General features: G+C 48.5%; 9 protein-coding genes across 9 annotated transcripts; 3 read left to right on the top strand and 6 right to left on the bottom strand.

Annotated features, from left to right (window-relative positions):
• Positions 1 to 421: 421 nt before the first annotated feature.
• On the bottom strand, positions 422 to 2004 carry LDX57_000129 (uncharacterized protein; the record flags this gene model as incomplete). The annotated part of the gene is made up of 2 exons (XM_046081775.1): positions 422 to 1510; positions 1651 to 2004. 2 exons carry the CDS (start codon positions 2002 to 2004, stop codon positions 422 to 424), a joined length of 1443 nt encoding a protein of 480 aa, XP_045937731.1.
• LDX57_000130 (uncharacterized protein) lies at positions 1714 to 4562 on the top strand. Its single transcript, XM_046081776.1, has 2 exons — positions 1714 to 2922; positions 2984 to 4562. The coding sequence occupies exons 1-2, from the start codon at positions 2572 to 2574 to the stop codon at positions 4094 to 4096; spliced, it is 1464 nt and encodes a 487-aa protein (XP_045937732.1). The 5' UTR covers positions 1714 to 2571; the 3' UTR covers positions 4097 to 4562.
• On the bottom strand, positions 4536 to 5642 carry LDX57_000131 (uncharacterized protein; the record flags this gene model as incomplete). Its single annotated transcript, XM_046081777.1, has 1 exon — positions 4536 to 5642. One exon carries the CDS (start codon positions 5640 to 5642, stop codon positions 4536 to 4538), a length of 1107 nt encoding a protein of 368 aa, XP_045937733.1.
• Positions 5643 to 7051: 1409 nt separating this feature from the next.
• On the bottom strand, positions 7052 to 12203 carry LDX57_000132 (uncharacterized protein; the record flags this gene model as incomplete). Its single annotated transcript, XM_046081778.1, has 8 exons — positions 7052 to 7906; positions 7975 to 8446; positions 8498 to 8913; positions 8968 to 9249; positions 9306 to 10163; positions 10221 to 10246; positions 10301 to 10397; positions 10449 to 12203. 8 exons carry the CDS (start codon positions 12201 to 12203, stop codon positions 7052 to 7054), a joined length of 4761 nt encoding a protein of 1586 aa, XP_045937734.1.
• Positions 12204 to 12631: 428 nt separating this feature from the next.
• On the bottom strand, positions 12632 to 13205 carry pks3_1 (Mycolipanoate synthase; the record flags this gene model as incomplete). The annotated part of the gene is made up of 2 exons (XM_046081779.1): positions 12632 to 13119; positions 13178 to 13205. 2 exons carry the CDS (start codon positions 13203 to 13205, stop codon positions 12632 to 12634), a joined length of 516 nt encoding a protein of 171 aa, XP_045937735.1.
• Positions 13206 to 14097: 892 nt separating this feature from the next.
• LDX57_000134 (beta-ketoacyl [acyl carrier protein] synthase domain-containing protein) lies at positions 14098 to 15215 on the bottom strand (the record flags this gene model as incomplete). Its single annotated transcript, XM_046081780.1, has 2 exons — positions 14098 to 14563; positions 14626 to 15215. 2 exons carry the CDS (start codon positions 15213 to 15215, stop codon positions 14098 to 14100), a joined length of 1056 nt encoding a protein of 351 aa, XP_045937736.1.
• A 935-nt stretch (positions 15216 to 16150) lies between these two features.
• Positions 16151 to 17626, top strand: LDX57_000135 (uncharacterized protein; the record flags this gene model as incomplete). The annotated part of the gene is made up of 2 exons (XM_046081781.1): positions 16151 to 17175; positions 17263 to 17626. The coding sequence occupies 2 exons, from the start codon at positions 16151 to 16153 to the stop codon at positions 17624 to 17626; spliced, it is 1389 nt and encodes a 462-aa protein (XP_045937737.1).
• A 230-nt stretch (positions 17627 to 17856) lies between these two features.
• LDX57_000136 (putative acyl-CoA oxidase) lies at positions 17857 to 19269 on the bottom strand (the record flags this gene model as incomplete). Its single annotated transcript, XM_046081782.1, has 4 exons — positions 17857 to 18401; positions 18478 to 18532; positions 18599 to 19115; positions 19172 to 19269. The coding sequence occupies 4 exons, from the start codon at positions 19267 to 19269 to the stop codon at positions 17857 to 17859; spliced, it is 1215 nt and encodes a 404-aa protein (XP_045937738.1).
• Positions 19270 to 20518: 1249 nt separating this feature from the next.
• LDX57_000137 (cytochrome P450) lies at positions 20519 to 22226 on the top strand (the record flags this gene model as incomplete). The annotated part of the gene is made up of 3 exons (XM_046081783.1): positions 20519 to 20593; positions 20647 to 21249; positions 21300 to 22226. 3 exons carry the CDS (start codon positions 20519 to 20521, stop codon positions 22224 to 22226), a joined length of 1605 nt encoding a protein of 534 aa, XP_045937739.1.
• Between the last annotated feature and the right edge of the window lie 1114 nt (positions 22227 to 23340).

Below are 23340 nucleotides of genomic sequence, written 5' to 3' on the forward strand. Positions count from 1 at the left end.
GCCGTAGTGACTACGGCATTTCTAGCTCAAGGGTGAAGAATGCCGTGTGACGTGGTTCAACGGTTATATCTCCAGTTTAAACGACCAACAGCTGGAAATATTGCTGATATGGGGAATGGCGTGGGACTCGGTGATGCTATTGGCAGTGCACAGACTCGCTGATGACACAACTTGCATTATCTTGTCTGTAACACAATCACGATCATACTGGGGCTTTCGTCGTCACGCAAGCTGACCGGAGAATATTTACGCCTTATTATTTTGACATTCAGACGTTGTTCGCTACATGGTGTCTTCACTGGCATGTTGCCTCACCAATCACATGTCTGGACGAGTTTTGAACTACTTCGAAAACCGCTTAATTACCTGAATGATAAGGCATTTGACCTCATCTCATAGGATAGATGACACTTTGACACCACTAGTTCATCTTCATCAACATGCTGCCCAACTTCCAGGCATCTCCCAAAGCCATATTGGTCGTTCGGTTGGCTGAGATACCGACTCTCCACGCCCCTAATGCCGCAAATTCGCCATGCATGCTGTGATATGTACCGACCCGCTGCACTCGCTGGACCCCGGTCTCTTCATCTAGGAACATGTCACCTTCAGCCTGCTCTACGACAGGTTGAATGATGTACACTGTCCGGTTAGGGATTGTTATTTCTGGATTCTTCATATCGGCAAGGATAGCCTCCCACTCGGAAATGCTTAAGTCTTCACCAAAAGCGATTCCTTGTCCGCGGCCCGACCGGATGGGCTTAAGAATGAAATCATTTTTGGACACCTTGCCCTGATAATATGAGTCACTGAGCTCCTGTAGCTCTTTTGACCCGGGAAGAATAGTAAAAATAATGTGTTCCCTCAATAGGTCGGCTTGTCTTTGTGTCAAGACACGATGTTTAGTGACCAGGTCATCCAATTCCTGGTGCAGAATCCCAAGGATCCGTTTATCGTGAATCAACAATATAGACCGAATATCGTTGCAGCTGTGAAACGCCAGCTGTCGCTGCATTTCAGGAGAAAGAGATGCCAATTCCCGAGTAAACAGCCGGAGTGCCACCTGCTGAATGTCCTCCATATCAGCAGACTGGAGCTTATACCCAGTCGGCGAGCTTTCATCAGATATCAGATGGAGGTCGTCGGATGTCAAAACCCGTGGGTTCAGATCGGCCAAAAACCTCATGAGGTTTTCGACCATCGGGTGATTTTCCTCATTCTGAACGAAGTGAAGAGATCGCGCTTGCGTTGAGTGAAACAGCGCAGTCAGACAATTTAACATATGCTCGGGGTCTGCTGCTACGTCAAGATCAAGGGGCTTGATCTTTGAATCATCCAGGGACTTATAGATCATTGCGGTCAAGTCAATGCCATTGGATGGGAACCGGGAATTAATTTCACAGATCTGGAATCCCTCTTTGTCTCTGGGAAGGAGGAAGTCGGGCCGCCAGTTCCCCTGATGGCCGTCGTACGCGGGAAATAGATTCCTTTCGGTGAGTTGGTGTATCCACTGTTTCAGTCGTCAGACAATACCAAGCTTAATTGAACCAGGAGTAACCTGGCACTGCTCCCAGTCACATGTTACAGAGCGCTGTGTGCGTGGGATGGGCTCTACTTATTATGCGGTGGCTGAGTAAGGCTCATACATACCCTTAAGATATCCTCTTCATTCCTTTCGAGAGGCATGCGCGATGGCAAGTCCGTGTCGTCGGCAAACCAGCGTTGCACAATATTGGTCAAGGCAATCGAAAGGGCAGCATGGAACTCCTTCAGCGACGAGATAAATCTATTGGGAACCAGTACTGGATGCGGACTGATGTATTTCAAGGAATACGGGAGTACATGTTCACCCCCCAGGTGATGGATGAGAGCCGTATGGTAGGCCTCTTCACAGTGCCTCCTTTCGTCATAAGTCGAATCTTCTGGCGATAATAGCTTACCGGCCTTTCTCGAGGCCGCCAAACAGACCTGGGGCATGCGGAGGAGCGGATCGATGCTGGCCATGGTAGATTCACATCCACGTTACTGGGGCTGTGCAGAGGAAATGGCATCGAATCCGAATGGGAAGCGAGCATATTGGCCCTAGTTCTATTATATCTAATTGCAACGGTCCTTTTCACAGGACCCTTGGCGGGAAAAGTCTTGGACGCATTCGGCAACTGTCATGTTCACCCCGTGAAGAAAGGGATGAATGACACCTTGATGCATTCTTGACCCGCCGTTTCGGGAAGAGTCCCGCATACCAGCCATCGTGGGATATGGATCCACTCCACCATGATTTGCTGGTTACAACTCTGGGTCAATCTAAACTAGACTGAGGGATCTGACCGCGAGCACAGTATTGGGGGTCAATGAACAGTCCGGACAATACGACGTCACATTCGGCGGAGATTGGAACATGTTTTCGTGGTTCCTATCTCCTCAACTACCTTTATGTCACGCACACCCAGAGTTCGACTAAAATGGGGGGAGTGAACTGTGAATCTCTTCCGTGCCTTATGACGCTCCTGTTGTCTCCCCATACATATCGCTACCCGTCAACTTCATGACAGTCTCCCGCAAACCCTCAAAATGGGCAGTCTTCCCAACCGGCCTAACCACGAGCAAGTCTGCTGGTCAGTCATCGATGCCACCGGGCGGCCAATGCTGGCAATCGAAGCCAACAAAGAAGGTCGAAACCGTGAGGCAGAAACTTACCGAAAGCTCACCCCGCACATCAACCAGCCTGGGTATAGCCCAAGGCATGAGACCCTGTCGCCTCATCCAATATTAACCGATAAGAAGTTTATGTTGGATGTAGACTATTTTCACGGCGCACTTGTCAAGGCTGTCGTGGATATTGTCGACCGTTGGTGGACAGACACCAATGCCGACTTTCCGGCTAGAATGCCACTGGAAGCTCCCGTGGAAGCAGCGCTACAGGTGAGCGACGATACTTCCCATTTCGACGATCGAGATTTGATCATGTTAATCGATAATCTAGTGGCTAGATGAGCAAAGTCGGGCTCAAAGGTTGCCGCCGTTCAAAGACCGTCTCGGAAACTGGAGACCTGATTTTCTCGTTACCGGCAATGACAGCACCATGGGTCTCGGATTCCAGATCTGCGAGATCAACAGTCGCACGCCCGACAATGTAGTCGTCCACAGCGCACACAAACACCGCAAAATGCGCCAGTTAATGGGGTCCAGCCCTGGCCTGCAACCGACGGGCGACTACGACGAGTGGGTGAAAAGCTTACTCGGTTTGTTTCGGATAGACCTGCCGGTCCATATTCTCCGGGGAAGAGACCAACTTGATCGACAGGCATTCGTGACAGTGGTGGAACTGGGGACGGGGATCTGCCCGCAATTCGTCAATATTGAGGATCTACAGTTGAAGCCCGATGAGACTTCTGTCACGGGCTATTCTCTCTTTTACCGAGGACAGGACCCGCCTGAAAAGATCAATCAGGTGGTCACGACGCTATTCCCCGATGAGTACAGTCTTCTTCCGCAAGATATGCTTCGGCAGCTGGCGACGGTGGCTGTGAATGATCTGCGGATATCACTAATGGTGAACGACGAGCGATTCCTAGGCATCATATTACAGGAGCTCGACGATCTTGTGAAAAAACATGGCATTCTGGACGCAGACCAAGCTAGAGTCCTCCAAGAAGGCATAGTCCCCACCCTCCTACCAGGATCACCAGAACTCAAGAACTGGATCCAGACCCACCAACAAAGCGAGATGAGCAAAGACGACTACATCCTCAAAGCAGCTCGCCAAAGCCGCGGCAGGGGCCACTTACTCGGAGCGGATTTATCGCCGCAAGAATGGGCGGCTATCATGTTGGACATGCAAGATCCGAGCATCCGACCAGGCGTTACATCCTACGTCCTCCAACCATACGTACGACAAGTTGAATTCGATATCATCGGCGAAGAAGACCAAATCACGCATGCAAGTTTGATGGTCGGTTGTTACTATACCACTAATGGTCGTTTTCTTGGTCTTGGGCCCTGGCGCTCTAGTACGGGAAAGATCTGTAATGTCTATAGCGGCGGTGGGTGTGTGGGCTTGTATTCGGTTACTCAGGCGGATGGGAATGTTCAATAAGCTGGAATTTCTCAATTATTGATTCAAACTATAGATCAGTGCTCTCCCGTAAAATGACTATCCGAGAGTCATGGTCATCAAATTTACTGGTTTAAGCCTGAATCGAATGGGCATGGATTAGATGCGCCTTTAACGAACAGGTCTGGATCCAACAACTCGGGATATAATCTGCTTCTATGGAAATAGTCTCGAGGAACTCGTTAAACACCATTAAGACATACACTCGAGTGACCCTCTATAAAGTTCTGAAAAGGGTACGTACGAGGTAGGCAGCTGGTGCTAGTTAAGGAAAAACTACAATACAATGAAACAAGCTCTATGGTTCAAAGCCGTAACCTTAAATACCCTGTATCACACCTGAGTGATTGCAGTCTTTCGTTATATAGTATCTTCTGTTGAGCCTTCTAGGAGAGTGAGTGAACGGTACTGAACATAGCCCCTAGAAGTTATAGTAGATCAGTTGAAGCCTCATTTCGAGCAGAGGCGCTAGCGTTAGCCACTCTGTTCCTTGTTCGTACAGGTGCCTACCATCTAGAGAAGTAGAAGGCCGTAGCCGATGGAACGACACCCTTTGTGCCAGAAAATCCAATTCCGAATCCCCACCCGACGTTCTTAGTCCAACCTCCGCGCCATGTTCGAGGAGAACCTCAACTAACTTCCAGGCGCGTTTACGTATAGCGCAAAAGACGAGACTACCCTCATGTGGGTCGAACCTAGACAAAAGCTCAGGGTATCTCTCGAGGAGAGTGTTGAGGAAATCTATCCCGTCCTCGAAAACCTCATAATCGAGATAGAACCGTTTCATTGCCACCGCGTCCCACCAGTCCAGAATCGTCAATCTCGCTCCTAGACCTTTATCAATTTTGAACTCATTTCCAAGCCAGTATTCCAGAAGTTCAAGCTTATCAGATCTCGCTGCAATAGCGGTCAAGTCGTATACGTGCTGTAATGGACAGCCAGCTCTCAATAGCAGAGACAGCGTCTCCAATTCCTCGGGAATACAACCGTAGATGTGAAAATTGTCGCGTTGGAATGTGATGTGTGAGCACCATTCAGAAGCAGTGGCATACACTACTGGCGTCGGACGCATATATTGAAGCCCAGTATATGGCCAATCTCGCAACTCCAGGCTCAGATCCACCTTATACTCCAACAAAATGTTGATTGCGTCGACCCGGTCGTTCCAGATCGCCGTACCCAGCAGGCGAACGCCGCCAGTACCCATGGCGTTAGGGTCTGTCCCTACGTTCAAGAACGCCCGAAGCGGGCCAAGGCGATTCTCGATAATAGCGATCTCGATGTTCGACTTGGGCAGACTTGGAAAGTTACCATGACCTCGAAATGTCTCCTCCGTCTCGGGACACCGCAGTGCACGCTCCGCGGGAAGTAGAGCATACTCTCTGGCTAACTGCTGACTAGTGAGTTTCAAAAAGTTGTACAAGCCTTTGCAGGTCCTCGAAAGTCTGCTGACACTAACATGGTCCATGAAATCGAGACATGCCAGAAAAAGCTCCACCGGGAGCTTCTGGATATTTAAGGAAGACATTGTGAGACCAATGTATCAAGTAGAGTTATTGCAAACAAAATAACCATATGGGCTATACAGGGGTACACAACCCTTTTTAGACCCTGAATCTACGAGTTTTATCGCAACTACTTCCAAGCGAGTATAGAAAAAGAAATTATCTTCCGGTAAGATTCCCGAGACCACCCGGTTTGTATGTCTGAGCCGCTTTGTAGGCAACGCAGTTCACCATGGGTGTTGATATTGTTTGTTCTAGTTAAGACTCCCCAGCACAACGTCTGCGTCCTGTTATGGGCTAGATGTCGGCTGATAACCTCGGTGGATACTGTGCGATGAAAGATGGAATGAGCAGCAGATAACCATTCCATTTCCATCGAAGTGGAGTTTTCGGCGATTTTTCGAAAGGATACACATAATAAGTATGTACCCTCAGGCCTACATAGAGAGCAGATCGGCTGCTTCCATATTACTCAGTATTTATGAAAATTGACTTAGTTGGGATTGAGTAGAATTAAGATAAAGCCCGAAAATGAGAGACTAGAAGGAAAGAATAGATGAGAAAGAAACAATAAGACCATCAGTCCATCCTATTTGATCCAGCGCATTCACAATGGGTCCTGACGGATCCTATCCATTTCTTTCCAACCGGAGCATTCTGGAAGAACGAAAGATTGAGTGAGTAATAGACGAAATGATCGATCAATGTTCAATGAATGATCGATCGATGTTGAATGAATGATTAACCAATGGATCATGAACCCACAAAGAGCAAGATAATTCAGAAACAGAAAGGAAAGGGATAGAAACAAGCAATGAGAGGAAGTGAAGCGAAGTTGACAGTAGAAAAGACTATGTGCCTAACAACTCGAATAACGAGGTAGTCTCCCATGAGACCCCTCCCGATAAAGTGAGGAAACTCCACTGGGTCTGTCAGATGCGCCTTTGACCAATGAATCGGTGTGAATGGCAGTAGTCCAAAATTGCAGATAACGAACATGGCATGACCTTGTCGGTAGGTGTTACACCGAGGGATGCTTGGAGAGAATGCGGGAGACAGTGTCAGTGACGAAGGAACCCTGGTTGAGCAAAGTACTCTGACATCGTTATAGGCGGGAATTTGATTCAATCCAAGGCCGGGTCTATAGAGGCACTGTTAGGTTGAAAGGAGTCCACATATGGGACATCAAGTGAATGTAACCGAACAAAGAGAACGGTCTGGTCGTACAGCTGCTGCCTAAATTATCTGCCTTCCCGAAAAGTCAATTGGGAAGGCTCTAGGGATCTCACCACCACGGTAGACCTGCGCTGTGCAGTGGTAAGGTCTTTACTGCTGTGTGGGTAGCCGCCATTTCATGTGAATTCCTCTGTAACTTTAGATCCGGAGAAGGGATCCATTCATCACTTGAACACTGCTTCAGAAGCCCATTTGCTCATCGTTCTCTCAGTCGACTCAGCATCAACTGTGTTAACCCTTCGACATGACCCGTGCCCATAATTTCCGGTACTGTCGCCGCGATGTGGAATGTGCGCTGGATCCAGATGCGCAACTCCACTAAGACTAAGGAATCCAGTCCCAACTGGGCAAAAGGCTGGCGTAGCCCAATCTCTTGTTCGTTGGAACCAGACAAGCAGCTCAATCGGTGAATGACCTCGTTCTGGACCAGCGTCAAGGCCTCGTCGCTCTCCGAAAACTTTGGATCTTCGGACATGGCATTAAACAACTTCTGGACTCCGCTGGCTTCGTCCCGCACAAGTTGTGCACGCCTCAATGCAGGCTCCAATAAGTTCATGCGCATGTCTCCATGAAGGAGGCTATTTTTGTGATGTGGATTCTCCTCTGTAGGCGGAGTAAGCCCTATTGCGAATTGGCCGTGACTGGAATATCGATCAGAGTCCTTGTCTGGCTTCTGGCGCATCGTCGCAACCTCTATCGCGCGGAAAATCTCTTTCTCTCCGATCATTTTGAAGCCACGTAACGTGGTTTCTAGTAGTTTGCGATCCTCGGTGTCGACGAGACGTCCTATGTTTCCAACAACCCCTAGATCGATCACGGCCGCTGGGAGGTCCATAGAATGTCTGTATCTGACAAAGGCATCCAGGAACGTGTTCCCTGCACTGTAACTTATCTGGCCCAGCTGTCCACAAATGCCCGAGGTAGAGCTGAAAAGCGTGAAGGAGTCAAGATCGATACCCTGAAGAGCCCGGTGAAGACTCCAGGTCCCTGATACCTTAGGTTCTTGTGGAGCATTCCACTCATCATAGGACATTTCTGTAATCGGTCGATCCTATGAGATTGATTCAACATTTCAACATTGTAAGCGCCAAACTGATATAGTTATAGAGAATTGCTTACCCTGAGCACCATGGCCATATGGAGGACACCCTTTAGGGGTTTTTTGCAGGATTTGAGTGCCACTCTGACCTCGTCTTCAATGGCGACGTTCCCTTGTACAAGGGTTAGCTGACAGCCTTGAGCTTCCATCTCCGACACGAAATCGCCGTTTGATGAAGGTGATGTTCTCGAAAGACAGACGAGCTCTCGCGCGCCATTGTCTGCCATCCATCGGCACACGAAACGCCCAATACCCCCGAGCCCACCAGTCAGGATATAAGCAGCGTCTGGAGAAAACCTTGGCGGGTCTGCTTTCGTCGCCTGTGGTAAATCGCTGAGACTCGCCGGCATCTGCACAAGAACCTTGCCGATGTGTTTCCCTCCTTGCATGTGACGGAAGGCTTCTTCAGCCTGACTGGCGGGAAACTTTCGAATAGGCTCAATCGTCTCGATAAGACCTTCCTCGATGTACCGAAAAGCATCGCTAATGAGCCTGCGTGGTATTGTCAGCGAGGAATAGAGGCCATGGTATTAGAGCACATACTGGTGGTTCAGCTCAGGCTGTTCTGTCATGATTTCGTCCATACTGACGCAAATGAATGATCGATTATGCAAGAACGGAGCAAGGCGCAACGACCCATTTCCTACAATATCTCGTTTGCCGATTTCGATCATCTTGCCAAACTTCGCAACGCACTCCCAGGACGCGTGAAGAAGCTCCCCTGCCAACGAGTTGAGCACAATATCAACGCCCTGTCCGTCGGTCGCTCTCATTAACCCGCTGTGGAATGACGAGTCACGAGAAGTGAAAATCTTATTTCTGGGTATGCCAAATCGCCCAGTAAGATACTCGGCTTTAGCTTCGCTGCCTACAGTCGCATATATGTCGGCGCCCTGCATTATGCTGAGGGAAATAGCGGCGAGTCCAATGCCACGACAGGCAGAGTGAATCAGAATTGTCTGCAAACAATTAGAACAGTATCCAGCCCAGAAATATGATGTCGATTCTCTTACCTGGCCTTTTCTCAGATTCCCGTGATGCATCAATGCAAGGATGACCGTGCTGTAAACGCAAGATAGCGCGGCAGCCTCTTCTAAGCTGATGCTGTGTGGAATAGGGACGCAGTTCCGGGATGCCACTACAACCCGTGTAGCAAGCAATCCATGTGCTGCCATGACAACTACTCTTTGCCCTACATCCAAACCAGAACTGGGACATGCTTGGCTCACCGTTCCAGCCGCTTCGATGCCAAATTCCACATTCTCACCGAATGCCCCCAGCGCCTGCAGGAGATCCTGTATTAAAATTTAACAAACGTCTTCTTTGGATACACCCTGAAAACCCGACTTACCCTGAAATTGAGCCCTGTGTACTGAATATCAACCACTACCTGACCATCGCGAGGTGGTTCACATGCCACTGGCTTCCAGAAGAGACTGCTTAAACTTCCAGAGACCCCGATAGACAGCATCCTGGCATCCATTGACTGCAGCCTCTTCGCAGAAACCTCGTTTTCGGCTACGACCGAATGGAAACGTGGGACATGGACTTTACCGTCACGATATAGATATTCGTACTCGCGATTGTCTGTCTCTCCGTGCCTTCCGCGGAAGTTGTCGTAGGCCATCAGCATTGCATCAGCGAACCCGTCGTCAAACGACTGTGCCTCAAAAGTTGCCATCTCGACCGCCAGCTCGCTTCTCACTGAGCGCGCGACTCCGAGAGTGAGTCCATAATCAGGATCATGACATTGGATTTGCGTCTCTTTAGTCACCCAAAATACACCGCATTCGTCGACGTCACTGAGAAGCCTTTGGAACGTTCGCCATTTGCCCTCCGTCATAACGCTGAAGAAAGGCTCCTCTGTCTCGAGCAAAGAGACAATGCCTCCTTGGGACATTTTGTGACTTCCATATACACAGAGGTGAACAGGACGACCAGCCTTGCTGAAAGCACTCTTGGCTTTTTGAACCACCGGACTGCTTTCGTGATGACAAAGCAAGTTCACATCCTCTGGAGGCTTGCTTTGTGGCTTCTTGGTGGATATCAAGATGCCTGTTTTGTGGTATGGGAACTCCTGATCCGGGACAACGACATCGGTACCCGTGAATCCGGTGGCCTTGAGCTCTCGGTCCCATCGACTAGGAGACACAAAGGGTTGGTTGGGACGATTATCCCGATCACCAATCCACCACCCGGGAATAATCCCCTACCAGTTCGATTAGCCCGCGTTGCTTGCATAATAATGAGAAGGGGACAACAATACCATGATATAGCTTATGTAGATACCTTCTGCAGAGATATTAGCACTCTAATATCTATGGTAACTGGGCCGTGGAGACTCACCAGGGAAGAGTTCCGGAAACAGCAGTTTTCCTCCTGGCTTGAGCAGTTTGTGGACATTGTGTAGAGTCTCCGACAGGAATGGCGTGGCATGCAGTACCTAGATGATTCAGTCAGGCGGACAGTTGGAATTCCCAGGGACGCGGCTTACATTTGCCGCAACAATCAAATCATATTTTTCTTCCGGAAAGCCTTGCGCCGTTGGGTCAGAAGAAATATCGAGTACTTGGTACTCGATACCTGCAAACGACTGCAGGTGCTGCTTAGCGCTGGGAAAGAAACCGGCCGATATGTCGGTGAACATGTATTCCGAATACAAAGGAGCCTTCGAGGCTCCTTTGAGAGACTCAAGGACGTGTGTCGTGAATCCACCGGTACCACCTCCTACCTCCAAGACTTTCAATCCTGGCTGCTCATGACCTAGTGATGACAAGAACGTAGAACAATCACAGAGAGTATGCAAGCCTTGATAGAATTCCCGGAGACTTGTGCCTTCGAACAGAAAATCCAGGGAATCTTTATCCTCAGTTAAGATGGTGAGCGAATTTTCGAAGACTCGGAGGATGAGCTGATACTGCCAAGGATCTAGCTTTTGCTCTGCGAGTGCAGCACGTTTTTGGATCATGTCGAGGAACTTCGATGAGTCCCCAGTCGCCCACACCCTAGCCTGTGGAACCAATTTCGATCCTTGTGATCGGAAAATGCGTGCCTGAGATGATAGCCAGTCTTTGTATGTCTGAATATGCTGTGTGGCAGGTCTTTGGGATTCAGCAATGCGAGCTGACTCTAGAGTACAGAGCACTGCTATTTCTTCCATCAGGATATCATTATCTTTTGGCTTGTACGGGGCATTTATCAATTCTGAGGAGCGCATAGACGCATGAATCGGGTGCCAGTGAAGCTCTTGGATTTCCATGGGCTTTATTTCGTTTATTATTGACACCATCGAGCGTCCACTGATAGCAATTTTCATCCCTCCATTGCTGCCGGCCACAGAGTGACAAACGGCGCTTTTCTTCACCTCCGTGGCGAACGCCTTCAGGTCATAGTTGACGTCTTCATGTTGACTTGGAGCAACGTAAATATGATTCACCGAAGCAGGGACAACCAAGTGATCAAGTCGATGACACAATCCCTTGATAGCTGCCACTATCGAGAGTTGAAGACAATGATCTATGATCAGTGGATGCTGTGCATAGTAGCTTGTCCGGTACAGCTCATTGTCCATCTGGATAGTGCCCTTTGCTGCTTGAAAGCAAGAGGAAGCTTGTAAGGAAGAGAGAAGTTGGAAGTAAGGCCCATACCCGTGTCCAATATCTCTTAGACTCGAATAGTATTTACTTGATTCAAGTGTCCGATTCCACCGATCAGAATCATTGTCGACGAGCAGCTGCCTTTTATCCGAGAGATCGTAATCGGCCCCGCCTTGCACTTCGCCAGTGCAGTGATTGATCCAGCATTCGCCCGTTGCCGAGGAGACCGTGAATCTAAATCTCTTGGAGTTCTCAACATTCGTGAAGGGTATGATGCTCAGGCTCGTAATGACTTCAACATCTGACTCTTCCGGTAGGATCAAAGGCTCCGCGATGTGCAAATGCCTGATGGTATAGTCCGTTGATCCAGAAATCTGCCTGATCGCCTCGCCAGCCATACAGACGTAACCAGCGCCGGGAAATATAATCTTACCGCGGAGCTGATGGTCGGTAATCCACCCGGCGCTACTCGTCGACAACAGGTTTCGCCAGCTAGGATTCGAGTCTGTGGATTCAACAACACGGGACCCTAGGATCTCATGATGTCGGAACTTTGGCTGCCGCCACTCTCTGGAAATCCGGCTTTCATTCCAATATCTTTGATCGTGATCCCATGGGTAGAGTGGTAGGTCTGAGAACGGTCCCGGGTCCATTGAGGGCGAAGAAGTCGACATCCACGGCCTGTTGGTGCAGACAACCTGCTGCTTCGTATAACCCTATCATCGGAGACTTGTCTCTGACTACCGTGGGTATGTAGACGGCTTCGGGTCTCTTGTCCTGTGAGGCGCAAATTTCCCGCAAAGGAGAAGAAAGGGCGGAATGTGGACCGATCTCGAGAAAAATAGCCCTTTCGTGATCATCCTGTTTCTCAAACAAATTCGACACTGCAGAGTGGAATTGGACTGGCGAGATTAGGTTGTTTCGCCAATAATACGGGCCGAAGTCGTCGGCACAAGACAATACTCCTGGCTTTGATGTTGACTGAAAAACTCCAACAGGTCTTTGACGTGTGGATACGGAGCTGTTGAGTAGCTTTTGATATAATTCGCTGGCCTCCTCAAGGAAAGCTACGATCTAGCGGTTAGCACCAATTCCGCAGACAACCAAAGAAAGACTTACGTGAGTGGTATGCTATAGGAATATTCAAGACCTTCGAGCGAGTATCTGGGAAGTCCTTTGCGATACGGTCTAACACAAGACGAAGTTCATCCGCATCTCCACTCAGAGTTATACTCTTGGGAGCATTATGGCACGCAACCACAACAGAGGAATTGAGATATTTTCCCGCGGTCTCTTTGCTAATGCTCACGGCCGCCATGGTTCCATTGTGCAGATAGGCCTTTGACGAAAAGCCCCTATAATAAGCGATCTTGATTGCGTCTGAAGACGAGATAGCGCCGACTGCGTACGCAGCTGCAATTTCACCGCTGGAGTGTCCCAATACTGTATCCGGTTTGATCTGCCATGATGACAGCACATTAACGATGCCGACCTGGAGGGCAGTGCACAGAGTCTGGGCATATTCAGGGTCGTTGATGGGGAATGACGGATCTTGCAATTCGATGAGCTCTATAATTGAAGTGTCAGAGGCCACCACCGTACTTGATTTTATCGGTTCTATGATTACTCGCCTGTGAGATTCCACGATGGTCCATCTGGAATCGATCTTAATACCTCGGTCATTCGAAGAATCTCGGCTCTAAATGGTTCCAATTGCATGAGGCCATGTCCCATGCCTCGCCACTGTGCACCCTGACCAGTGAAGATAAAATTCAATGGTGGTCGCCTCTCCGGTGCTTTGACTAGCAGGGGATGCTTTTCCACCGTCTCGGCACCATGAATCGTGAATGACCGATGCTGTAAATGTTCCCGACGATTGCAAAGAGTAAATGCTATGTCGGAGAGATAACCGGGGTGCTCGGAGATATAGCTTTGTATCATCTTCACCCGTTTTTCTAAAGATGGATAACTTTTTGCCGAGTGGACTATCAATTTGGGTAGGGCCGGTTTCTCGAGTGCAGGCGTTTTTAACCTTTCGTAACCTTCGAGTATTGCCTGTTGTTCTGTCAGTTCTGCGGGAAAGCAATCAGTGTTTGACTGCGCCTTACATGCACATTGGAGCCCCCTATTCCGAATGAGCTGACGCTTGCTCGTTTGAAGCGGTCTGTAGGCCACGGTGTGGGTTTTGTTGGAACCCACAGATTGTTTGAGTCAAATGGAACTGTATAGGTCAGTACCTAGCTTCTTGAAAATCGGAACAGATGTCAATACTATTGGGATTTGGTGTTGCAAAGTTAGCATGAGGGGGGATTGTATCATGCTCCATGCTGAGAATTGTCTTGATGAGACCGGTCAGTCCTGAGGCGCCTTCAGAATGACCAACATTAGCTTTGGCCTACAATATGGTCAGCATCAGTTATAAGAATAAAATATGTGTTGCATACGGAACCGATATAAACTCCCGGGTCTTTGAAGAGATTGCCCACGGCAGATAGCTCGCCTAACACTGATTAGCAAGGAGAATGGGCCAGATTTGTGGCTACTGCTTTACTGACATCTGTCGCCGAGTTGTGTCCCGGTACCGTGGCATTCATAAAATCCTGTTTCGCCCATGTTATCGATACCCGCAGATTTGTAGGCCATCTTGATCATGTCCTCGTGAGCCTTCGGGTTCGGCGCAATGAACACCGGCGTCCTCCCGTCGAAATTCGTTGCTGTGGATCGAATAGTGGCCCGGATGGGATCCCCATCACGGATAGCATCGGGCAATCTTTTCACGAAAATGGAACTAATGGCCTCTGCTCTTCCATACCCATCGGCGCTAGCATCAAATGTCTTGCACCTTCCATCTCTGGAAAGAGCTCCTGCAACTCCCATGGAGGCGGTGCAGCTGTGACAAATGATCATGCTCGTTCCTCCCACAATTGCACCGCTGCATTCGTTATTTCGGAGGGCCTGGCATGCTTGGTGCAAGGCCATCAATGATGACGCGCATGCAGTGTCAACCGTCGTGCTTTGAATAATGTCAATATCACATAGATTTACACTTGATCGAGTATAAAGGCTCAATCATACCTAGGTCCATGGAAATCGTATTCATACGATATTCGATTCGCCAACGAGAAGTTGTGCGTCCCAACCGCGTGATATTTTCCAATACTCTGCGTATCCTTCCATAAGATCTCTGACCAGTCGTCTCCAAAGTTTCCCACGAAGCATCCAATATCTTTCCCCTGGCAGCCTACCTGTCCGCCATTCTCAAGACACTCCCAGACAACTTCGAGCAGGAACCTCAATTTCGGATCCATGGTGGCAGCGTCCGTTCCGTTCATCGAAAAGAAAGATGCATCGAAAGCCGATAGGTCGTCATCCAAGAAATATCCGTGTTTCGTTGGTAGAGTCCCCGGTCGACCCGATTCGCAGTAGTAGTTATCGGCATTGTAGCGAGACGCGGGCACAGGTCCATGGCAGTCCTTCCCGCGGATGAGTAGATCCCAGAAATCTTCTGCTGTCTTGATCCCGCCAGGAAGCCTCATGGACATTCCAACAACTGCGATTTGGTCCGATGCATCGAGGTTGTTGTCCTGGGTTCTTTCCTGTGGTTCGTGAATGCCAGTCGCCACAGGTGGTTCGGGTGGGCTGTCCTTTCCACCAAAGAGCCACATGATCAAAAATAAGTCATGAACAGATGTAAAAATATTATTTGGTTATTAGTTGCCTATGATCATTCTCTAGATGCTAAAGGTCTTGTACAGTTCCTTTATACTCTCAACGCTGAAACAGACTTCAGCAACAAACCCTGCTGACTCAGACAGCTTAATCCTGTTTTCAACCATAATTGAATTCAAACTTGCTTTCGGGTTATGAATCGCAAGTTGCGCACCAATAGAAGATTTGAACTCATAGCTTATACTTGTTAAGTGGGTTTTACCATTCTTGGAATGGATTGCGTAGCTGCTGTTCGTCATACGAGGCAAATCCCGTCATTGACAACAACAAACGGTAACAGTCACTGGATGGGTTATATTCCAAGGTTACTTATTACCCTTGACAGGTATCTCCTTCTTCGAGGTTTAGTAGGCTTTTGACTCCTTGAGGTGCTGATATGGTCATGTCATACTTGGTGCTCTGTAAGGCAAACAGGTCCTTACTATGGGACAACAAGCAGCCTTGCAGCTATGAAGCCTGGGCTCTATGGTCTACATCTTACCCAGTCAGTCTATTGTAAAATTCAATCTATTATTTAGTAAGGAAGAGGTAGCTCTTTCAAACTTGCTTCCTTCCTGGCTTTGGTAGTTGTCTTGCTAGGCATTGCGCCTGATAGAATGAACGAGTGGGTCTGGATAAATCAGCATAAATGGCTATTATTTAGCGGTTTATTGATACCTGGAGTATTCTCCCGCAAGAAAGAAATGATATGATTTGTTCACGCTCAATGACCTGACTGAAACGCGATCTTGGGGGCGAAGACAGGGCCAAGGAATCCTTCGAGGCACTCGCAAGGCGTTTCCGCTGGCGCCCGTGAATCACTCATAACTCTCGACCGTTTTCCTCTTTTCTTTAGTTAAACTTACTGGGCATATCTTTCCTTCCCATAGTCATGGAAGCTCCTAGCGAAGCGACACAGCTATTGCTAGCTCGACTAGCTTTACTCTCAACGACAGCCAGCACACTTATGAAACCCACGGGACCCACACTGAAAGATGACATCAAGCAGAACCTCACGTTCTTCTCGCCCATCAACTCCATCGCAAACGTGTTATGGCTAGTGGTCATTCTCCTCAGCCTACGGCTTCCAAGAATCATGAGCACCCGATTGATAGTTTGGCTCGCATTCGCACTCTGCGCACATTGGCAGGTTTGCGAGGCCGACCCGAGCAAACACATGAAGCATAAGGCAGCGGTACATTTCACAAGACGGGCGATTCTTATGGGCATTACAGTACCAGGATTCGTGGCAATGATCTTGCTCGACGATCATCGGTGGACACAATTCTTCATGGCATGGTTGGTTGGAGATGCTGTTGTGACCGAAGCTCTCACGCTGTTTTCACCACCGACGCGGACGATTTACCTCCACAAGGACTGGCCGGAAAGGATGCTGTTGAGTCACCAATTAGGCCCAGTAGAGATATCTCCTAAGATTCATTGTGAATCCCTGAAGGAAGAGAAGACGGTGAAGGTTGAACAAAACGACAGTACCGAGCCAGAAGGAGAAGACACCGGCGGGAAAGAGCCATCTTCTGGTCAAGCGCAGCAAAAGGAACCTGAGCAACTGCCTCCCCAAAACCTTTGCAATAGGGTGCAGCAACTTTTGGATTCTTTGCTAGGGGCCGATGTCGAGGCCAATGTGGAACATGAACATGTCAAAAACGACATATGCACTATGCTCCGTCTTTTATATCCATTCCGGATAGCTTGGACATGCGGACATCGGCTTTGTTTCGTATACAAAGCTTGCAGCTTCCTTGCTCCCCTGATGATGCTTGCTCAAAGGCTGGCAACGGCCACTTTCGTCTTTTGGCTCTTGGCTATTGATATCCGGCCTCTCCTACCGCGGATTCTTGCTGTGATTGAGGAGATCTATCTCATACGCCTCATATTATTCATCGCATATGAGACCTTGTTTGTTGCATGTGTCAGCCTTTTTATTATCATCGTTCTCATTGTTCTTTTTAAACGATTCCCAAAAGTGCAATCTATTTTCGACAGCGTCTCCAACAGTTTAGCTCGTCGAACTCGGTTTCCAGCCCGGCGAATCAAGGTTCATATTACGTCGGCTTTCGTCATATGGCCCTTGCAGGCGTACTTTTATTGGATAAGCCCAGTCCTCATGACAGAGCAGAGACTATCGCTTTTTGTGACAATGCTTTTCTTCGCGATACTCACCAGCATCGCGTGGAAGGTTTCGCCAAAGCTTCTCAGTACGACTTCTGAGAATGATGGAGATGGTAAAGATACATCAACTGACCGTGCAACTGTGGGCAAAGGCACAACCTCCAAGGCTAAGCTTGATATGACGTTCTCAGTGATGTTTGTTCCGTTCGCGTTGTGGTTTGTATGCTTGAGGTTCTGATTGGAAATGGTCTCACCTGGTTTCGATGTCTGGTTGAATGAATGATTCTGATGATAAAGGCAAGGCCTTTCTTTCGTGTGACTCTCAAAGTGATGGAGATTACAAGAAGATAACAGAACTCTTTAGCACTCAAGAACTGAAAACATTAAAATGAACCCTTTATTGAGAACACCCCCGATCTCTTTCGAGATGCAGCGCTGAATACTTTTGACACCGAAAAGAACCAAGCTTTATACATGCAATGCCTCCACACAACTCTTCGGCGAAACACAAAGCCCGGCATCAAAAGACGCATCCCCAGAAAAACTCTCCAACCCCTCAACAAAACCATCCCACAACCCTTCGGACGACATAGGCGCATAACTATACGCCGGCGAACCTGTATCCTGAACCAACCCATCAAGATCAGGAAGTAGCGCATCGGCAGCCTTAGCCTCCATTTCGAACTGGGTCTTCCTGCTAAGACCGCCTTGTTCCGAGTACCAGGCTGAATCCTCTCTAATGACGCCAGCTTCGTAGAGCTCGAGAAGCTTGGGATCTATTCCGGCGTTCTGCGCTGCCTCCAGAGCCATTCTATGCCCTACAGCTTGGACAAGTGGGAGAGAAAGAGGGAGGATGTTTCGGTTGAACTTTTCGCTGCGATGGAAACCACCGATACTGAGCAGATATTCCCTAGCTTCTGTGAATAGGCCAGACTCGTGTTGGGCCACGAGGCTGGTTGGGCTTTGTGGAGGTGATAATTGATATCTGCCGAGGAGAAGCTCACTTGCAAGTCCTAAAAGTTTCGCATTAGTGGATTAAGGTTGATAAGGTTAACTAGATGTTGTACATCTCGGTAGAAGGAAACTCACTGATAGCAAGGACTCTGATGTCACCTTCTGCTGTCCCTACTGCGCGGAACTCCAACTAGAGAAAAACATTAGCCACCCGAGAAAAGGCACACAATCACGGAGATGATTATGATTTGCTCACCTCGCTCTGCAGAATTTGGTTATGTTCAAAATACCCATGCCACCCACACCCATCATTGATAGCCTTAATGCTCTTCTGAAAATGCTGCAACGCAACGGCCTTGAACACCGTCGCAAAGGCATGACGTACTCGCGCATCGTAATCGGGATTCCGGAACTCTGTCGCTGCCTTGATGAAAAACGCCTGTAGAACATGATATTGAGCGATTGCATGCAGGATCGGAAGGTGTTGGGTGCGGAAACTCATGACAGCTATTAGCTTTCCGTCGTAGTTTTTGACCTTTCGTCGCATGCTGAATAAGCTAGCGTTGTAGATCGCGTTCTTGAGAAGTGGGATACATCCAGCTGATAGAAACAGCGTTCCAGCTGAGACGCGTTGGATCGAAGAGAAAAACTGGGATCGCTCATTCTTGGGCTTCGCGATCGGCCCAAGGAGAGCTGAGCTGGGAAGGCGGACGTGGTCGAAGTATGTGAGAGCGTGGTCGATGGGGTGTGCGCCAGTGCGAGGAGGGAGAGCCCTGCTATAGTCAATATTGACGTTTTTAAGCTGGACTATTAGAGGTCTAAAGCCTACTTTGAGGTTACTCCTTTGCACGTCTCTTTTCCGTCGGTCAAGGGAACTAGAAAAGCCCGTACTCCATAGTCCTCGCCCTCGACCATTAACTTAGCCATGACGACACCGATTGAAGGGAGGCCGCTCCGTGGCGTAGTAGGGGGCATGCATCTGGTTCCGAATTCAACATATAGCTAGCTATTGAAGTAGTCTTAACTTACTTTGCAGCAGCTAAATTTGGGCTATGCAGCTCAAAGTCTCCGTTTGGTAGAAGTGTCGCAGTTGTTTCAAGGTTCCGGGCATCTAACCCATGACCGACTTCAGTGAGCAGGAATTGTCCACTGAAAACAAAATAAGCTATTGTTACGGCCTCAGTTCCCTAACGAAGAAGTTCAATACATACGAAATCTTAAATTTCATAGCTCGATCGAGAATCAATTGGAGGTCCGGCCGACCATCTGCGTATGGTGCCACAGTGCCAACGAAAAGGTTATATTGGATAGTAATCAGCGTGATGGCCCCGCCATCCACGGCAGCTATCAGGTCGGTCTGTAGCCTCCAGAAGTTTGGAGTCAGGTACAGAACATCCTCGATCGTTAGGTCTATTGGTTGTCAGCCTGACGAGCCTGGCGCGGAACGGGAGAGGAATCTCACTGAATGCACCACATATAAGTACGGCCCTTCTATACGTTAAACGAGTTCGGTCTTCAATGCTTAGAGAAAGTGGAGCCGGTTTAAAAAGCGGTGATTGAGCCAGCTCCACAGTAGGTGACTCCGAGTGCCATACCTGGTCATAGAGCGCTCGGTCCTTTAGCGTTGTGTCGGTTGTCTGAGATCCGGGAAGTAACGCGGTGGATGTCTTGGAGTTCTGGGTGTACTCGGAGATAGCCAGGCTTTTAATGAGACTCCAAGCCCATCTAACCGACTGCTGCCAGTCCATATAAACGTTCATATTGTATAGAATTGTCGCCTTAACTGTAGTTTTCAACAACGGATGTCAATACTAGAAAAGTGGTAGGAGAATCTAAGACCAACTATAAATACTCCAGGGTCAATATCCATCGAGCCCAACATATACGCCACAGGAATGATAAAGAGCTCGAAATGGGCACCCATAGATGGAGTGGTTTGTTGTGGCTTGCTGATATGTATCTCCACCCGAATTGAAAAATACAAGCGGGCGCCACAATGTCAGCTGGGAAGTACGAGCTGACTTGTACATACATCATGGCTTGCTGATGTGGCAATTTAACTATTCAAGTTGACGACCTGACAAGATGAGTCGGTGTATAAAGAGATTTCTGCCATTGCTGGTATAGACACCGTTTTTGTTGCTACACAAGTCGTTGCTAACTCTCGAAGTTAACCATGTATATTGCTGCGATTTGTCGAGCGCTTCTCGACTACTGGATGGAAATCTTTATGAGCAGCGCATTTTGTTATGTAAGTTAGCGAAAACATTCACTGATCTTTGTTAGAAACTAACATGTGCGCAGTTTGTCGGCTCTGCGATCTACAACCTCTATTTCAGCCCCTTGGCAAGGTACCCTGGTCCATTGTTGTCAAAGATCTCCTCTGTTCCGGACTTTTACTGGTCGTTGACTGGAGCTCGGCACCTATGGATTGCGCATAATCATAGAGTCTACGGAGAAGTATTTCGCTATCGTCCCGATGGCCTTCTTTTCAAAACTCCACAGGCGTATCGCGATATCTTCAACAAAAAAGCCAATGTCAAGCGCTCAAAGTTTTACGACGTTATGACCCGCCATCCAGAAGACACCAGTACACTCACAGGAACTGATCCGGTGCTTCATGCGCAAAAACGACGCGTCTTGAACACTGTGTTTTCCGAAAAGTCGATTCGCTCCATGGAACCCCTTCTAGCTAAACATGTCACCCGGTGGTGTGAGCTCCTCGTTGATGGCGATGGAGCCGAGTGGTCTTCGCCCAGAAAAATGTCAGATACTTGCGATTATCTTGTTCTTGATGTACTCTGTGACCTTTGTTTTGGCCGGACAGTTAATACGAAGGAACCGGGTGAGAATGAGTATCGCAAGATCCCGCACATCATCGCATTCTTCCTAAAGATTCTATATCCGGTATGTTACTTGTCTCTGCGTGGATGTAGGCATAGCTAACTAGCTGAAAGCTCGGCCATTCGCCATGGTTGAACCTTGTTGCATGGCTCAAGCCACGAGGCCTTGACTGGCTTCTCGGGGTGATGACTCCGCCACAAGTTCGGTTCCTATACGACTTTGTGCGAGAGTCACTGGATCAGAGACTGAAGCTGCAGAGTTCCGAGCCACATCAAAGACGAAATGATATGTTACAGCATCTTATCGATGCAGTAGATCCGCTAACGGGTCAACCAGGGTTCAACCCGGCAGCACTGGAAGCCGAGGTAGTCATGTTAACCATTGCAGGTTCAGATACCACGTCTGTAATCTTAGCGGGATTCTTCTTCTACATCACTCGCACGCCTCACGCATACGCAAGGATTGTCAACGAGATCAGAAGCACGTTCCAATCCTTCGAGGAATTAAAAAGCGGCCCGAAGCTTCTGTCCAGCTGCCCCTATATGCGCGCTTGTGTAGACGAGGCAATGCGAATCACACCCGCCGGACCCTCCGAGCTACCGCGAATTGTTCTTGCAGGCGGCATGATGATCGACGGGGCATATATCCCCGAGGGCACGACCGTCGGCGTGTCTCACTGGAGCTTCTATCGCAACGAGGAATATTTCGCAGACCCTGATACATATCAACCTGAGAGATGGATAGTTGATTCAGCAACTGGAGTCACCGAAGAGGATGTGGCCCGGGCCCGTTCAAGCTGTGTTCCGTTCACTGCTGGAACAACAAGCTGTGCTGGAAAGAACTTCGCCCTTCTGGAGATTTACCTGACGATTGCCAAAACGCTTTGGATGTATGATATGCGCCTGCTCCCGGGGGACACGACAGGAACGGGAAACAAGCAGAGTATCTGGGGAAAACATGACTTGAACGTGTTCCAGGTCATTGACAGCTACATTAGCATCAGGGAGGGACCAATGGTGCAATTCCGCAAGAGAGCATAGATCAAGATAGGGGCGTTATTAACTTCCGTTTATTATAAGATTTGACGACTAGCTGAGAGTAATTAACCTTCGTTGAATCTACTATCAGTACTATCTCAAAGTAACCCCAAAGTGCCACCAAGATGTGGCGGGCGTCCTTCAGCTGCAAATTTATGGTTTCCACCACCACCAATCCAGATGTGCCACTCAACCCTTCAGCCTTCATCTTTTTATCACTTAGGCCTGAGATGCCACGTGTGTAAATCCAAACAAAAATTGAAAAATACCAAATTGAGAATTTCGTCGTTTTTATCCACTTCACATGAGACGAAAAGGATGAGACGCACCGGGCTGGCTGACCCCCCATAGGAACAACACACAAACCATCTTCTTAGTCGGGCTCTCGACCCGGTCTATAATAGCTAGACTGAGTCTGAAGTCCGTCAAACTGGGACGGGCAGGTTTTTTCGGCATTCTTTCGAGGGCTGTATTATTTCAGCCCCTGAGTGTTTAACCTAAGACGTAACGTGCGTTAAACGGGGGAAATCCAAGCGAGCGAATACGATTGGACGAAAGTGATTCTTAGTTGATTGAAAACTCTGCAAGTTAACGATCGGGCAATATAGATAATCCCTATTGTCGGACCTAAGACGATAATACGAACCGGTTCGTCACATATGCTGCAGGTGACCGACTGCCCGAGCAAGCTAGGGAGTATATCCGAGGGCATTTCCCCGAAATGGCTTAAAATTTTGAGCTTCACACCAATTATAAAACAGTCAAGCTCTGGCGAAGGGCTAGCAATAGACGGCCGGTAACATCTAAAGTCCCGTTTCTCTCATCACGCGCCCGAATTGCTTATTGTGCCCCTTAATTATTCCCGGGTTCCAGACCAGTCTTTTTCTTCCGGTAGTAGGCGGGTTTTACTTTCCGTAATGGAATGTTAGCAGTCGTTGATTTCTCTTTCCCTGCAACAAAGATACACCTGCGGCCACTGATGTTGTGGCTTTCCTGCACAACCTGATTTCTTCTGAAAAAAGCATGCTTGTTTGCGCTCCTTATAAATACAGCGAAAATTGCTTTGAATTCGGCGGGCATTATAGTACGTCTTAAGTCTTTCATCAACACACTGTTA

This window comes from Aspergillus melleus (assembly GCF_016097325.1).
Source record: "Aspergillus melleus strain CBS 546.65 chromosome Unknown contig1, whole genome shotgun sequence".
Classification (NCBI taxonomy): Eukaryota; Fungi; Ascomycota; class Eurotiomycetes; order Eurotiales; family Aspergillaceae; genus Aspergillus; species Aspergillus melleus.

Excerpts from the sequence above, each read along its gene's own strand:
- LDX57_000130 (XM_046081776.1), top strand. The coding sequence starts at position 2,572 with ATGGGCAGTCTTCCCAACCGGCCTAACCACGAGCAAGTCTGCTGGTCA. Across the intron at positions 2,923-2,983 it reads CCGTGGAAGCAGCGCTACAG|TGGCTAGATGAGCAAAGTCG; the intron begins GTGAGCGACGAT and ends TCGATAATCTAG.